At 36.4% G+C, this 17,819-nt stretch overlaps 1 protein-coding gene across 7 annotated transcripts in view; it reads left to right on the forward strand.

The window, feature by feature from the left end:
* igsf9ba (immunoglobulin superfamily, member 9Ba) overlaps positions 1-17,819 on the forward strand; it is a 300,170-nt gene that overhangs the window by 188,087 nt on the left and 94,264 nt on the right. For 5 of the 7 annotated variants that reach the window (XM_039764160.1, XM_039764162.1, XM_039764166.1 and 2 more), the window contains exons 11-13: positions 1,625-1,775; positions 1,899-2,022; positions 16,510-16,685. In XM_039764160.1, the coding sequence (XP_039620094.1) occupies positions 1,625-1,775; positions 1,899-2,022; positions 16,510-16,685 (451 nt within the window). The remainder of the gene's footprint in view (positions 1-1,624; positions 1,776-1,898; positions 2,023-16,509; positions 16,686-17,819) is intronic. The other 2 variants (XM_039764161.1, XM_039764163.1) reach the window with 1 other exon arrangement.

Here is a 17,819-nt window from a genome sequence, read left to right on the forward strand (position 1 = left end):
ATAACACTATATCACTTTTGGTGCTCTGAGTTCTCATTCTTTAGAAAAAGATTTTACCTCTTGTACTCTGATACCTATGGTTCTTCCTTCTGTCCGAAGGATATTAAAACCACACAGATTTTTAAAATTTCAGGTAAATGTGAGTATGCTCCAGTATCAAAGATCATACCATTTTCATTTATGTGTGATGGCCCTTGTTGTCTCCACATACTTTGGCAGCTTGAACCCGGGCAAATAAGGACACACTACAGTCAGCAAGAGGTGGTGCAAAGTAGTTTGTGCTTTTATTAAAAAAACAAAATACAAGATTTCATAATAAATAATCCTTGATAAAAACAGGTGAACTCATGGAGATTAAAATCAATAAATAATCCATTAAAAACAAGGCTAAAACCCCAGGCAGGTTCCTTCCCTTAAAAACAGCCCCGAGCCACAATGCTTCCTTCTCAAAATTGACATCTCCTCTGCTTACCCTGAAAGAGTTTTGCAGTCAGAGAAGATGTCTTTCCAGTAGGCACAGACAACACTCACATGGGTTTGCATCCCAACAACCTCTGTTGGTCACCATTGGGGAGCCACAAGCTCAACTCATGTCCCTTGATGCCATCTCTCTGTATCTGCAGGGACACATTAACTTTGCTCTATGTCCTGTTCACCTCTGCTGCCTGACCTCCACTGGGAGCTCACCTGGAGTGGTGGGTTGCCTCTGCTCCTGAAGCGTTCAAAGCAAGCAACCATATGAAACCTCAAACGCCAAGTATACGAGCCTGTTGGGCATATCACCTGACTGCCTGCTTCCACTCCACAATTGAACTGGCTGCACCATGAACCTGTCCTATATTTTCACTTCACTGCCGTTTTTAACATATCTCTCCATTCTCTTATCTTATCTTTACTTTGTTTTATTTTTTCTGTATGTCTCCAGTTACCTGTCCAGGCTCTCTTTAATACACCAATCGGGTGCAACTGTTGGAATCACAAAACACAAAGCACTAACAAGGAAATTGACTGAAATGCACACAACTGGATGTGGATGGCCAGTCAGTTCCCCTATTAAACCCTGGGCTGCTCGTGTATGCTTTTGCATGCATCTGCAACAGGACAGAGCCTGAGCTGCAAGTCTTTACTTATATAAAAACACACAAGACCACAAACCTCTTTTGTCACAATCCGCATATAAAAATAATGGAGGTATTAAAGGTGTGCTGAGGTTGTTTCAAGCTCTGATGCTAAAAAAATTATCAGATTATCTTTTTACCTTAGCTAAAATTGCATTATGTACAGTAGTCTGTCTTTAGTGCCAAAGGTATTGATTAATTAGAAAGTAAAAAACTGTGTGTGACCTGCATGGTCACCCGAATGGTATACTGTATATCCATTATCTCATACATTCAACAAGCATTCACATATAGATAGACATGGAATCAAAATAAATAAATCATCACTCCTCCCTCTACATATCAAAAAACAAAAATAATAATACCATGGTCAGCTGATTGTATTTTCAGTACAAGCACTTATAGTAGAAATGAGAGGTCTTTTGGGTGGGTAACTTTTTAATTGCTGGCTAGTATGCTTTTGGTTGTCTCTGATTTGTGTCAGAATTTTCTTTTCTTCTGCAAAGGTAGGGAAGCCCAGCAGAAGCAAGCACAATATTCTTCCGAGTGGCAGCTTACAGTTCAAATTTCTCAGCAAAGAAGATCATGGAGAATGGGAATGTGTCGCCACCAATGTTGTAACAAGCATCACTGCCAGCACTCACATTCTTGTAATTGGTAGGTGGTGATCTTGCTGTAGTGTCATGATTCAACACAAACAAAGTCAATGTTAAGTATATGATGGTGCAGTTTGTTCCTCTCTCCACATTTATTTTTCTACAGTGCTTACTTTTCTCCTAGGCACAAGCCCTCACGCCCCTATCAACGTGCGCGTGTTGGCCTCGACCAACTCTGCGAATATTACTTGGGAGCCCGGCTATGATGGTGGATTTGAGCAGACATTCTCAGTTTGGTATGGCCCTGTGTGAGTTATCCCAGCATGCTTTGCTTTCTGCTTTTTTTCCTTTTGACTAACCAGCGCTGTCCTGCTTGTGTAAGGCTGTAGCACAATAATGGGATTATACTGTATTTATTGATTGTGTTTGGGAAGACATTGTTAATTTATGTATTTAATCAATTCATATCCATTTTTATAGCACACTTCAAAGAGCATACCACCATAGGGCACTTTTAAACAAAACATTACAAACAACTTAGCTAGCATTGCTCTTGTTGAATTTGAACACTTTGGTTTATGTGACCCATCTAATATTCCTGAACATGAAAAGCAATAGGCCAAGTTAGGCATTTTACAAGATACAAAGAAGTACTAGGTACCAGGAAAGAAATAACGTTTTGCTTGCCACCTAGGTAGGAAGCAAAGGTCTGTAACAGCACATTTCTCTTTGGGGAATTAATTTGTTATGTAAAATATTAATTTTGCTTTTAATATATAAAAAACAGTCATGCTCTTTAGTGGACTGGCACCCAAGTTAGTACTAAATCTAGTTATGCACTTTCGTCTTTTGTCACCTTCGTTAGAAGCAGATAGGTAAAATGAATGAATGGTTTACTGTGCCAATGGCTGTGTAGATTACTGGTGTGAATTTGTTACTGATTAATTAATAGACTGTTTGACTTTTTTTTTTCAACTTTTTACAGTGGTTTTAAATTTACTATTTATTAAATGGTTATATTGGTACAATTTTTGTATTGTTTTGAGTGTCATTTTGGTTTAATACATTTTCAGCATTAAGAAGCAGGTGATTTTAGTTGTTATGAATATGTTTAGTTTTTCTTCCTTATGCCTCTACATTCCTGTTCCTCTAAAGATTTGCTGTCAGCTTCATGTATGGCGCTAGCATTAGGAGCTGTTGATTCTGTGCTGGCAAGTTTCTTCATTTCAGTCAACGGGCACATATCTTTTCAGCAGTGATGAAGAAGCATCTAAACTCAATGCAACTGACCAGTTTTTTATTTTTTGACATATCACCTAAACATCCTATGAATCTTGTGTTTGTACACAGGTAGTGACTAGATTATTGTTGTTTTGTAGTTTTCAGCAGAATTTTTTTCAGTCAGTTTGAATCTAAGTTCATGCACCTAATTAAAGGGCTGGTTTAATTATTTTACTTTGTAACTTTTGAAAAATAAATACACCATTAATTTGTCATTTTCATATTCTGAATGAACATCACTGATCAGTCAGACCTTGCTGTTACACATTACCTTTACACATTACTTTAGTGCACTGGTGCTCACTAAAATTGCTGCTTTATGTCACACAGCACATTTCAAAGTGAGAGTGTAAGAATAATCCCAAAGGTTCTGAAGATTGCAAGACAGCACTCACATGCTGTGTTAAATATTCCCACTTGTAGTAGTGATTAGAAGGAACAGTAAGAAAGGGGTGGCAGACAGTTTTGGACAAAAGGAATCATTACAGTCTCTACTGTTAGTTAAACTAAAAGTTAAGAAGGGACATAGTATCCCCAAACATATATTCTCAAATTTAGCAAAGATTAAACCCACATGCCTGGTTTGGTTTGTAACTGTAGTTTCATAAATTTTGGATTTACTGTTGCTTTTTTCCTAGCTGTGTTTCTTAGTCTTACTGGAATCTATGACAACATAAAAATCTTGGCAAATGGTCAAAAAATACACAAAATAGAAAATCTTTGTCATGTTATATTAAATGTTTGAGAAAAACCTGTATTACACTTCACTCCCAGGCTTTACTGTGATCAGCTAAACCCTTGTGAATGAAAGGAGTATTGCATACATAGATTTTTCTAAACAAATCATTCTTTTAATCACATGAATTTGTTTCTTGTCGCCAACGTTGAAAACTATTGAAAGTAGCCAATGTTTGTAATTCCTAGGCCTGTGTCAAGGGAGCTAACTGATCTTTTACAAAGCAGATCCTGTTGAAAACAACAAAGAGTGTTTTATTTCCTCTTATCCCAGAAATCAATAAGTGTGCTGCTTCCAGAATTGCTTGCTAATTACTTTGACCAGTGCTTTTTCTACTGGATGGCATACAGATCATCTATAAGCTGTAGTGTCCCGTACTAACAGTCCATTGGGTGCTTCTCTGAATTCCTATTTACTATTTTAAGTAAGTAGAAGTAATGTTAGGAGGCAATTTTTGTGATTTTGAAAAGGAAGTGAAATGGGGATTATCGCATTCTCTTTTTTTCTTTAGCCACGAACAAAGTGTACACATATATTTGAAAGAGAAAAGACAGATATTAAAGTTAATTGATGCATAAAGATTGAGATTTCCAGAACAAATAGTTCATATTTGAAACTTATGTAAAAATTAACATATCTCTGCTTTATAAGAGAATTTCTAATTATTAACCCATGTTGGGCAAGAAGTAACTGATGAGTACAATATTTTGTAACTAATTTTAGATAATGCATTTTCTATTATATATAAAATTGATTGTTCATCTCTACTAAGCAATAATTTGGAAAAGCTGTACACGCACTCTGTGATATGTTCTGTCTTAGTATTGTTTTAATTTTTTGTTTGTTGAAGCATTTCTGCTTCAAATGTCTTCACTTTTTCAGGTTCAAAACAGTGTTTTCTCCAAGGAATAATAAACCTCAAGTCTTAAAATACAGTATGTGGAGTGAATGGTTTACAGGTTGCCTTAATTTTTTATTATAATTTCTGCCATTTTGCAGATACACAAGGATCCTGGAGACATTACAAGTTTTAAAGATAGCTGCCAAAAAGATGCCAAAGGCAGAGCTATGAAGGCAGTCAGGAACAGACATGTGCTACAGTGGGGGCAAATATCAGGATGAGTACTGCATGTCTAGAGTCACTGCAGCTTTAACTAATGAACCCTCTATAGTGAACAGTAAATATAATCAGTAATAAAAATATCACTTTGATTTATGACCTAAATGGTTGTACAAATACATATATTTTATATTTTGCTGTAGTGTATTGTTTCATCACTGAATGAAAGGGTTTGGGGGATATCACTTTTCAAAATATATGCTTTCTCTTACCTGCCCTGATTAATGTAGCCCCGAGTATAATGTCTAATTCTCTTTTACCCTGACTTTTAACAGTATTTGGGGGTAAAGAGCCTATATTTCACTCTATATCATGCTACTGTACAACTCTATACAGCCTGCATTTTATTAAATACTTTGTGCTACGAAATCAATTGTATAAATCCCACATTTCATTCAGTATTGTGCTACTGTATAACTTTTCAGCTCCTGTATAAATTTTACTTAAGAGTCCTCCTTACCCGATGGCCTGAGTAATACACTTAGTCCTCCAGAGTAAATTGAAATGAAAGCCACTAAGTTTAATATTATAATGTTTAAAATATTAATATTAAATAATCCTATATGCCAATGCAAAAATAAATCAAAGTGTAGCAATCCACACCATACAAACTAATATTGCTAGATGTTCAGTGTGATGATGGTCAAAGACCCTTGATCATCTCTTTTACTGATGTAATAATGTTAATGTAAGTGTGGTGTGGGCGTCCTCTCTCCAAGGGGCTCATGAATCTTTGACTGTCCCCAAAAGCACCATTTGCCTTTTAATCTGGGGCTCATAAAACTATGATTTCCTCTCTCTGAGATCTGGTGTAACTGATATGTTATTTAGTAAGGAACTTCCGCTGTAATTACAGAGAGAGGCAGGGATAAGAAGAGGCCTTATGGGCAACTTTATTGTATACTAGCAAAATACCCGCGCTTCGCAGCGGCAAAGTACTGCCTTAAAATTTTTATTAAGAAGAAAATTAAACCTTTTTAAACTGAGGGAAAATATACCAATAATTATTTGTTAAGGATCTCTTTGAATACCACATTGTGAGTTTGGCCCTCCGGTTGTAATATGACCAAGCTGTGTGCTGAGCTTACTCTTGAGCATGCAACGTACAGTTGGCCATGTGAACAGTAATCTTGTTTCAAATCTCACAGCTTGGATTGCTGCTGTCATAATCGGTTTGAGTTTCATGGTTTGTTTCAATTACGACAGTATTTGTAGGACTTGTGTTGAAGAGACATTCGGCATCTGTCAAGCATTGTAAGTATATAACAGGTTTCATTGATAACTTCACATCCAGCTTTTGAGAGTTTAAACATTCATAAACATCAAAGTGTCCACTACTGAAATCGTCACCTGTGAATCTAAGATATTTAAGAGGCATAGGCGGTTGTCGAAAGGTGTAAAATATTTGGCCATTTCAGTACACTTGAAAGCGACAACCGAACAATTCAGCGACAGCCATCAACTCACATGCAGATCTGTAGGTGAAGGGCTTAAGCATTTCACTCTTATAGTGCTCCTGTGTAGTATAATTATCTCCTGTACCGTCATCAGTCCACACCTTGAACCTGTCCCAGTCATTCAATACATAAGACACAATGTTCCTCCGGATATCAAGAGTGAGCCTGATATGGCAGTGCGATATGTAACAAAGAGAATGGAAAAGGTAGGTGCCATCTCCGGGCATGGAAACCACTCGGTAAGTGACAGTTCTTTGATCGATGGTGATCATCTCGATAGATATGTTAATGGGGGTACGGTTGGAATGATAAAGGAAATGGGTACCTGAACAATGTAAAGTAAGTCTAAAATACCTACACAATAACTATAATCGTAATAAACGAACAATAAAACAGCGGAGAAGCCATGGATTAAATAAAAGGCTGTAGTTATCAGCAGGAAGACGTGAATCCCGTGGCGAAGCAAGGAAGGGAATGTAGAGACTGGAGCAACGGACGGCCTTATATAGGCAGGCAGCCAACAATGTGGGAGGCATTGGGATGGGGTCCCAACGCCGCCTCACACGGTGACCGAGCTGCAGGCTATGGACATATATATGTACGTAAGTAGGATTCAGTTAGCGTTGGGAACCCGCGTACCAAATTTCTTGAAGCTAGGCCCATAAGTAACAAAGACCGTTGAAAGGTTCAATATGGCGGCCGACAGTGGCATCATACCACCGTAATAAGTACGTACATTGGTCTCGGTTAGCGCAGGGAAGCCGCCTACCAAATTTCGTGAAGATGGGGCCATAAATAAGAAAGTTCAATATGGCGGACGTTGTCGACCGTTATGACCATTACACGTAGAATTTCGAAATGAAACCTGCTTAACTTTTGTAAGTAAGCTGTAAGGAATGAGCCTGCCAAATTTCAGCCTTCTACCTACACGGGAAGTTGGAGAATTAGTGACATTGGAAACTTCAATATATGGCCGACAGTGGCATCATACCACTGAAATAAGAATGTACATCGGTTTTGGTTAGCGCAGGGAAGCCACCTATCAAATTTCGTGAAGATGGGGCTATAAATAAGAAAGTTCAACATGGCAAACGTTGTCAACCATTATGACCGTTACGCGTAGAATTTCGAAATGAAACCTGCTTAACTTTTGTAAGAAAGCTGTAAGGAATGAGCCTGCCAAATTTCAGTCTTCTACCTTCACGTGAAGATGGAGAATTAGTGCCGTTGGAAAGTTCAATATGGTGGCTGACAGTGGCGTCATACCACCAAAATAAGTACGTACATTGGTTTCGGTTAGCGCAGGGAAGCCGCCTACCAAATTTCGTGAAGATGGGGCCATAAATAAGAAAGTTCAACATGGCGGACATTGTTGACCGTTACGCGTAGAATTTCGAAATGAAACCTGCTTAACTTTTGTAAGTAACCTGTAAGGAATGAGCCTGCCAAATTTCAGCCTTCTACCTACATGGGAAGTTGGAAAATTAGTGACGTTGGAAAGTTCAATATGGCGGCCGACAGTGGCGTCATACCACCGAAATAAGTACGTACATCAGTTTTGGTTAGCGCAGGGAAGCCACCTACCAAATTTCGTGAAGATGGGGCCATAAATAAGAGAGTTCAACATGGTGGATGTTGTCGACCGTTATGACTGTTACGTGTAGAATTTCAAAATGATACCTTCTTAACTTTTGTAAGTAAGCTGTAAGGAATAAGCCTGCCAAATTTCAGCCTTCTACCTACACGGGAAGTTGGAGAATTAGTGACGTTGGAAAGTTCAATATGGCGGCTGACAGTGGCGTCATACCACCGAAATAAGTATGTACATCAGTTTTGGTTAGCGCAGGGAAGCCACCTACCAAATTTCATGAAGATGGGGTCAGCCTTCTACCTACACGGGAAGGTGGAGAATTGGTGACGTTGGAAAGTTCAATATGGCGGCCAACAGTGGCATCATATCATCGAAATAAGTTTGTACATCAGTTTCGGTTAGTGCAAGGAAGCCGCCTACCAAATTTCGTGAAGATGGGGCCATAAATAAGAAAGTTCAACATGGCGGACGTTGTCGACCGTTATGACCGTTACGTGTAGAATTTCGAAATGAAACCTGCTTAACTATTGTAAGTAAGCTGTAAGGAATAAGCCTGCCAAATTTCAGCTTTCTACCTACATGGGAAGTTGGAGAATTAGTGATGAGTCAGTGAGTGAGTGAGTGAGTCAGTCAGTCAGTCAGTCAGTCAGTCAGTCAGTGAGGGCTTTGCCTTTTATTAATATAGATGAGAAAAACTCTTGTCAATATTATTTAAATAAGATAATAAAAAGAGCAGCTTAATAAAAAAAGAGCAGCTAACTCTCCTTGCCAGCAGGCTGTCCAAATATTATGATAGTTTAACATCCAAGTGTTGTCTTATTAGAATAGAATTGTCCTTCTTTTAGACTATTTCTATAAACCAGAACACCTGCATACAGAGCCAAGAAGCAACAATATTCAAGAAATACATCCATTATCCCTTTGAAACACTTGATCTGATGATGATCTGATGATGATGATGATATGCTGCCTTATTGTGTATAAACAGCAGCTTGATTCAAGAAGAGCAATTATTAAAAATCAAGCTAAGTGCTGTTTGTCTCCAGTGATCAAGTCATTTGTTATTCTGTCATCTACAACTACATTTCCTAAAAATGATGTGACAATATGAAAAATGCTAATAAAAACAAAAAGGAGTAATTTATAAATTAACTGTGTTTATTCAAAATTATCAAAGTTCTGCAGCTTTAGTTTGCTTCATGGGATTCAGAAATAGCTTGACGCATAGAAATGATTCCACAGACAAAATATCTTAATTTTTAAAAGCTTTAGTTCACACAAAAACAGAAAAAAAATTAATATAGCAAAAACGTTTCTTGTTTTAAAAAAGTTCTTGTTTAAGGCTTATATGTCTTGTTTGTTTCTTTACGTTCTCTTATACAACTGAACCATTTCTAAACGGTCAGAAAACTGTTTCCTTTCCCATTTTCATGCTATAAATGGGTCTTTCAGTCATTGCTAGCACTGGGACCTATGCTTAACAACAACTGACTCAATTAACACACTGTATTCTTAGTTATCACAAGAAGGTTCTATTTGTTATTAACTTACAGGGGGCAATAGACTATACCATTGTCTATGACTATGACTAAGCAAACACTATATGAATTTAACTTAAAGCTTTAACTTTCTAAGATTGGCTCTTACAAACACCATGCATACAATATGTGTAATTTTCTGTGAACATTACATTATGAAACTAGTGTTTTTTAAGGCTAGTAGTTAAAGTAGCCCAAGGCAAGTGAGAGATACATTTTCTTCACTTCTTCCTTACGTAATAAGTCCATGGAAAACAAATTTATGCTCTGCTAAGTGGTAGTTTATATGTTCTTTCATACCTTTACTTTGCCTTTTTCTGCACCTGGTTTAGGTTACTTTGCTTTTGAAAATTTTGTTTTACTTCGCATCTGCTCTAATGTTACTTTAGAGAGCAGTAGACATATGCTCTCTGACAACTTTCTTAATTCATGCAAATTTTAATTCTGCTTTACAAATGTCAATTTTTATATACTGCACATGCAGTAATAAACTGTACCATAGATATTTCAAACAATTTAACAAATGCAGTTGAAAGTGGCATCTCAGGGACTTTCTAATTTGGACTTGATATGTTTGAAACATTAGGTATATATAGTAGAAAATAAAAAGTGATGTTGGACTAAATAGTTTATTCTCATTTTAACTTATATCTTTATGTTCTTACATAGTATAATCAACATTATCAACTTTAGTTGTCTTGTAAACATATTAATATTTATACAAAAAACATAATGCTGCTATCTGTACAATTACCCACTTGTTCCATTGCTTGTAAATTGACAGGCACTGTGCATGTACAGTACATCAATGAAACAGTGAACTATTGAAGTTGTAACAACAAGACATTGTTAACCAAGATCGGCATAGTTATGCATTTGAACTGTAAATATTGAGCCATCCAAATGTTTGATGCACACTAAATGTTAATAGGATTTAGCTCCTTGCAGCCTTCTAATAAACAAAGCTTTTTCCAAAACTAAATATATGAAGACATTTCACTGTAAGCTGAGACATACTACTGGATTCTTTTAATACAGTCTCAGTACCTGAATTCTATTTTATCAACTCATTTTCATGGTTCTGTACATGTTACCAGTATTGAGGAAAATGTATGATTCCATGTGCATAATGTAAAATAATTGGAGCTCATGCCAAAACTCTGATCTAAAACATTCCAAAGGCTCTGCATTTGACTACCTTGTCAGTACATACTTGGATAAAGTTACAGTGTACTTTTTCATGATAAAGTTTTAGCACTCAGTTATTTAAATATTATATGCTCCTCATTTTACTTTCATGCTCTTCTTTTGATGTTTTATAAATTGTGCATTTTGCTTTGCTGTCAGAACTTTTTTCATTGCTTTGTTTTAGTTGGCCTTTCTTGGGCTAGTTGCCCCCTGTGCTGAGTTGTGGTTCATATATCAGGTTCTAATGATGCATTTGTTAGAATTCTTATTGATGGTATTTTTGTAGACTGTGAGTTTGATTAGAATGAATGTCTCTACTATATTTACTACATAGTGTCACCACTAGTTCTCCCATTCTTTGTAAGTGTGTTAGCTCTGGCTTGGCTACAAATTCCATATTTTTCATGAGTCAAGTGAACTGCCTGTCTAAACACTGATTCTTAGTATGTGTTTTAGTCACCTTATTAGTCAAATGATTTTTATTTCTCAGATAGATTTTTAGTGTGTCTCTAGGTCTTCTACCAGTTAAGACACTCACTTCCACATGTCATATAGTCTTCTCAGTTCTTTCTTGTATCTCTAACTTTCAGACACCAATTCTGTAGTTACTGACAAGTTCTTAGTTCCATTAGCAAACATGTGGAGTCCATTATTGAAGCTACCACATCATTAACTTAAAATGTAAAGCCCAAGTCTCCTTACTGCTGAGTTGGCCACTGACAGGTATCATTAAGGCAAACTGATTTACCTCATTTTGCGTTTTCTTTTTTTCCAGTGTAATAAAAGTAATTGTGCATCTTTGTACATCCACATTTCAGCACACTTCTTCCCACTTACAGTGGAGCAGAATGCAATCCTGTATTGATACTCTTAGCTATTCAACCTACAATGTACATATTAAATGATTGTAGTCCTAGTGTTTCTTAACCATTACAGTCTCGTGACCCAGTTTTACCTTTCTTAAATTTATTGACAACTTGCCGTTTGATGAAAAATGATGAAACAAACTTGAATGAATGTAATTGAAGGGGAGTTCCACTTAGTAAATCAAGTGTGCATGTAAGAGCCTGTACATTGATGGATTGCGCTAAAATTGCAGGTTGGGTTCTGGGGATTAGGTCCTCCTTTGGAAATAGAACACATGGTTATAGGAGTTGGGGGGAGGGGATGGTGATGTCTTCTTGGAGATTCAAACATATTAGTGTATTAGTGTTTCCCTATTGATGAATCTAATATGAGAGTTAAGGGGGGGGTTTAGAGATACCCCCCCCTTGGTAAATCAAGTGTGAATAGAAGAGCAGTGTTGGTGGTCCCTGCCTCATGAAACATTTGCAGATACAAACGCAGATATATATTGTGCGGCACAATCGAATGCATAGGTATGGATGGAGATCTCCGAGGAAGATGGGAGTAGTTCAGTCAATCTGCTTTTACTCAGTCACAGATGAGTACATAGGATTCATGCTTTGCAAAGCAGAAGAGCAAATTTCACTTTTTGTTTGGACTCTTTTATATTCATTTTCTTCCCTCCCTCTTACTTATGAAACAGCATCTAAGCATTTCATCTTGTATGGTGCAAATCGGCCAACCATTTCTTTTTTGTGTACGTGTCAGAGAGGCCCCAAAGAAGGAAAAGTCATCTTTCTAGTATCTAACGGACATGTTCCTAAAAAAGGAAGTTGTCCTAGGTAAGCTTACTGCAACTTGTCTTCTGGAAGACGCCTATATGAATAACCTGCCGTTATAGCAAAACAGCTTTTAACCTTTAGTAGCTTGAAAGCAGTTAAATTTTCTTTCACATAGGCAACCCTCCAAGACCCACTTGCACCCAATGAAGGAAACCTGCAACCCTTCAGGGGCAGCCTACTATTCGCCCAGTTGTTGAGAAACACTTGTAAAGGAAACCTGATTGACAGAATAAACATATAGACAGCATTTACATTTGACACACTGCTTGTAAAGATCTGTTCTTTCAAATATACAATATATGCAGATCCTTATTATCCCAGTTCATTTGTGGTTGATACAGTAAGTCTCTAGTTAAGTTCAACAATAAGTGGCATCATAGCACCCATACCATAATATTATTTTCCTGCAAATCAAACATTTCTATAGAACTAATATCCTGGGAAGGTCACAATAACCTTGCATGCTACAAGACTAAGGGCTTTGTGGTGACTGCACATTGATTGAGAAGTCTGTGCACGTACTGACTTTGAGAGGCTAGCTGGCTATGGAAGACAGTGTCTATATTCAGACAGAATCCTACAGTTAGTGATTAGGACATGTTCAGTTCATTTCAAGCTTCTTGACTAAATCAATGTTAATTTTTTTTTCTTGTTTGTTTCTTGTAATTATTGTGATTGTGATTATTGTAAGAATCCACAGAAGGCTGCACATGGAAGAATTGCACAACGTATTTCATATAGCATATTTATGTTCTAGTAAATTGCTTTTTCTTATCACACATGAGAGGCTTTTGTTGACCATCATTTTCCTAATTTTAGTGGGTAGAGCTTAGTTACATGAAACCAAACATAGAAACCTGTGTCTAATGTTAACAATACAGAGAAACCAGTGCTTATTTTACCAGAAGAAAAAAAAACAAACATGCTAACCATTAAGGGATCAGTGTGGATCAGTCTCTACCACATACTAACAGTAAGAAAGTAACTTAGAACAATACAGTAAACATTAAGCCCTGAATTAGAGTAGGAGACAATAAACCAGAATACAATGGAAAATGCTACAACAAAACCATCAACAAATAATATTATTTATAGTACAAATTCATATTATTCCCTGGACAAAAAAGGTAAACTAAGAGAAAGGGTCAGAATTTCAGAGTAAGTTAAATGACTTCCTGGAAACGTGTTTAAGTTGCTTTTTAAAAGAATGAATTGAGTCAGCTAATATATTAAATTTAGGGAGGAAATTACAAAGCCTTAATACAATAGAGCTGTAGGTTCTGTCACTTGTAAAGCACAAATTACTTTTGCTCATATTATTCAAATGCTCAAGCAGGTGTACGATATCTTTAACTTTAGTAGTTTTCATTGACAACCAACAGATAAAATGAAGCAAGCTGGAGCTATTCAGTTTTCTTCCTTCTTCTCTGTCTCTCTCTCTCTCTTCCAGGTCAGGTTCTCTGACAATCCCCAGTTCATTAGTAATGATGACTGAAATGAAATTCTGGGGAAGCTAAGAAAATGATTATTGGGGTAATGCCAGTTATGTCGGTTCTCCATCCTTTTTTCCCAAAATTATTTTTATGAAATCCATATATGTTATGTGGGATGCAGCTGGTCCTCTATAGGCCTTCTTTTACGTCTTTCTTAATAGAGCAAAACAAGAACTTTATTCTATTTGTGATAGACAGTGACCCCAAGATCTTACAAAAGATGGTGTCTGATATAATTAAATGTATTCCTAGAAACCAGGATAATGCTGGTACTAGATGCTGTCATCAAAGAGAATATCAAAAAATGAAATATTTCTGTAAAAAAAATTGAGGAAAACTTCCAAAAAACACATCTTGATACTTTAGTGGTGTGGTTTACAGTCTCAGACCAGTGAGAATTGCTAACCAGAGACAGGAGGTTGCACTGTCCAGCATTATTGGGCATATGTTGGGAGCCAACCCACATATGCTAATACTGAGGTAATTTAGGGTTAAACAGAGAAAAATACGAATATTAATTAAATATTATATACAGATACACATTGAATATTAATTTTCCATACTGACAGTCATATGGCTAGAATTAAAATCCAGTATCTTGGAGTTGTAAGGCAACAATACCAGCCACCAAGCAAATGTACCATCCTACTGTCATCTAGATACACCGGAAACCTCAAAACATTATGCTACTATGTGGCATTTTCATTCCCATGTAAAGGGTAAAATGAAGACCTCCTATAATTCTTAATTTTACAGACCTGTTTCTGGAATAAGTAATGTTCAATATAGAATGTGATCTCACTGCTAGTTTTGAAGCAGAGTCCAGTGAGCAATTTAGGAACTATCTTTAGATGCTGCTTTTTTGAGCATAACCTGAATTTTAGTCTTTAGGTCCATCTCTGAAATATCCGGGGAGCACAAGGTGATGCTTTTGTGTATAATAGGGCTGCAGTGAGCATGCGCTCAGTATTCATGGGCTTTGCAAATTTGTGTGTTGCCATTCTGCTGTACATCATGAGAATGATCATCTCATCACATGGTGTCCAGGGGCTGGCATGTTATGTGTTTCACTAACTGACTGATGACACACCACAAGAGGCATGGAATTCTTGATCATAAGTGCATCTTTTCTTTAGTGTTTTTCCGAGTTTGCCCATCATTCACTGCCATGTCATGTAAGTTTTTGTATTTTGGCCATATCTGTTATGAAATAAGGGACAGTAGGTATTGGCTGCACTTCTTTAGATTTCCTTAAAAAAAGGAAGTATATGTTTTTCTAATGCTTGGTTTTGGTAATAATTAACTTTTGGAAACAGTAGTCTAGACATGTGGTCATTACATCATGTGACAGACACATTTTGAAATTTTCAGACTGTCTAATCAGCTAGCTACACACTTTTAGCAAGAAATAAGTAAAATTAAGAAAACATCTTCCAGCTGTACAAAGTTGGTTGCATCTTCTTCAGTTCAGAAAGTGAATCAAGAGTCAGTATGAAGGAACTGAAGAGCCCATGAGTGTTATTAACTAAGAGTGTAATTATTGGGGTAATGTCAGTTACTGTATGCCTGGTCTTCATCCTTTTCTTTCTGAAATAATTTTAATGAAATTCTTAGATGTTGAGTTTCCATTTTGCTGCCACATGTTATGATATATTAAGTTGTTAGACATAAAATATCCGAGGAGGCCTTTCCTGTATTAAGTTTAGTTCTGCTTGTCAGCAGTCATGACAGCAGGTAAGGAGTTGGTGAAGATTATTTCCTTCCCAGCTTATGGGCAGTCTGCACTACATAATCAACACTGATTGCTTAGACATGCTGTCTCAGAGTCACAGTAGGCATTAAGCCTCGAAGCAGACAATAGTTGTAAAGCCATTCTCCTAGAAAGATGCATCTTTGTTGATCTCACTTGTCTGAATTAAATTGGGGCACCAGGACTGGGAATGTAAGAGCATGTAAGCACATATGAATGAGAAATTTCATCAAACCGTTGGCTTTTTTGGTCAGTGATCTATTGGCACAAACTTCAAATAGCTGTGCGGCTGTACTTCTTCTAGCCCCAGATGTATTCTTCAATTTATACTCACATTAGTCTAAAATTTGTGCATGGCTTCCAGTATTACTTACTCTTTCTTTGCATTAAAAAAAGTTACATAAGTAACTCTCTAGTAGCATCTGTTGTTTGTCTACTAGAAATCCACTATTACTTTGTTTGATCTTCTTGTAGCGCTATCTGCCTCCTGAAACCACAAGTTACTTCTGTTTGAACTTATATTCCAGTTGCTGTTCTGGTAGTCTGAAAACATTTGGATACTTTGTTATCCTCCTAAATCTCTAGACCATGTGTTATTTATTCAGTTTGCTGCATCATGCAAAATACACAAGTAGAAACAGCTCCTAACCAATGTCCATGGCTCTTTTAAGACAGTTAGTACAGAGCACAGCTATAAGATGTGTTAAGAATGTAAAAGAAAATTGTGTTTCAGTTTCCACTGAGGCTCGCATGTCATGTTCTGAACTGAGAAGAGGACAGTGTGAGTGCAGTGTAATGCCCACTCTTACATGATTAGTAAGCTGTTGCATTCTTAATTTCTGTCTGCAGTCCTTGCATTCATGAGCTTTCAATCCAGAAGCACATATTCCATTGAGGTCATGACCTTCTGCTTGCTTTTTATTTTGTGTGTTTTTTTTTGGATCCTTCTACAGGGTGAAGAGAGCTCAGTTTGGACCTCATGATTGGCTGTCCCTGCCAGTGGCCAGTAGCTTAACCTGGCTACTGGTGGAAGGCCTTGAACCTGAGACAGCCTACCAATTCAGTGTTCTGGCTCAAAATAAACTGGGCACAGGGCCCTTCAGCGAGGTCGTCACTGTGAACACGTTAGGTAGGTATGCCTTTGGCATGTTCTTAGAGTTTAACATCTGGATGCAAATTTTCCTACTATAAGCTTTTATTATATCCTCATCTAGCATCAATCTTTTTTCTGCATCTTGATAATTATGCTTGAAACAGAATCCACTTTTTGCATATCTTTACTTTAGAACTCCTCATCTGCTTCATGCCAAAATTACCCATCCTTATTTTAAAGTATTTTTTCTTATGTGACCTTATCAAGACTTTAGAACATTAGAAATGTTTGTGATGAGAACAGGCCATTCAGCCCAATAAGCTTATACATTCTATATTCACCTACACTGAAAAAAATGGCATGTCAGATTAAAAAAAAAAATGTACATTGGTTGCACATAATAAAATTGTTTTTATCAAAAATAATTTAATTATGCTTAATGCACTAAAGTGATATATCCTGAAACAACATGATATTTTTATGTAAAATGAATTAAACTTTTTCATTCTCTGGTAAATTAATTTTGTTATGTTAAATGAACATGATTCATGTCAATAAGGCATAATATTTTAACAATTGTATTATAAACTTTTTAAAAAAATGCACCTCACCAAATTACTTAGCAATAACCATTTTAGGTAGTCAATTAGACTTGTTCCAATATCGTTTTATAGTTCATGTTCAAACTTATTAATAAGAAATAAACAGGTTTGCTTAAAACGAAACTAGTTTTATATAGTAAAAACAATACTAACCAACAAAAATACAAAAGATTAATATTCAAAAGGTAAAATGTACAACAGTTGTACAAGAACACTGCTTCTTGGGCTGTGCCGGAAAGCCATGACCAACGTATAACTAAATATTTAAAAAAATGCACCTTGGATAGAGTGTTATATTATAAAATACATTAATTTATATTTATATAACTGTATATATTATAGAATAAATGTTAAATATTTGTAAAGTATAAAGTGCAAAAATTGCTGCTTGGCACGTTTTTCTCTCTCTCTCTATATATATATATATAAATATATATATATATATATATATATATTATTTTATTTTCAAACAAACACATTCGGCAGCTGCACTGTGTTGTATTCAGGTGTATTATTTATTTGTCTGTAGTAATAGTATTTATTTGGTTGAGCAATGTTATGATAATAC

This window comes from Polypterus senegalus, chromosome 9 (genome assembly GCF_016835505.1).
Source record: "Polypterus senegalus isolate Bchr_013 chromosome 9, ASM1683550v1, whole genome shotgun sequence".
Classification (NCBI taxonomy): domain Eukaryota; kingdom Metazoa; phylum Chordata; class Cladistia; order Polypteriformes; family Polypteridae; genus Polypterus; species Polypterus senegalus.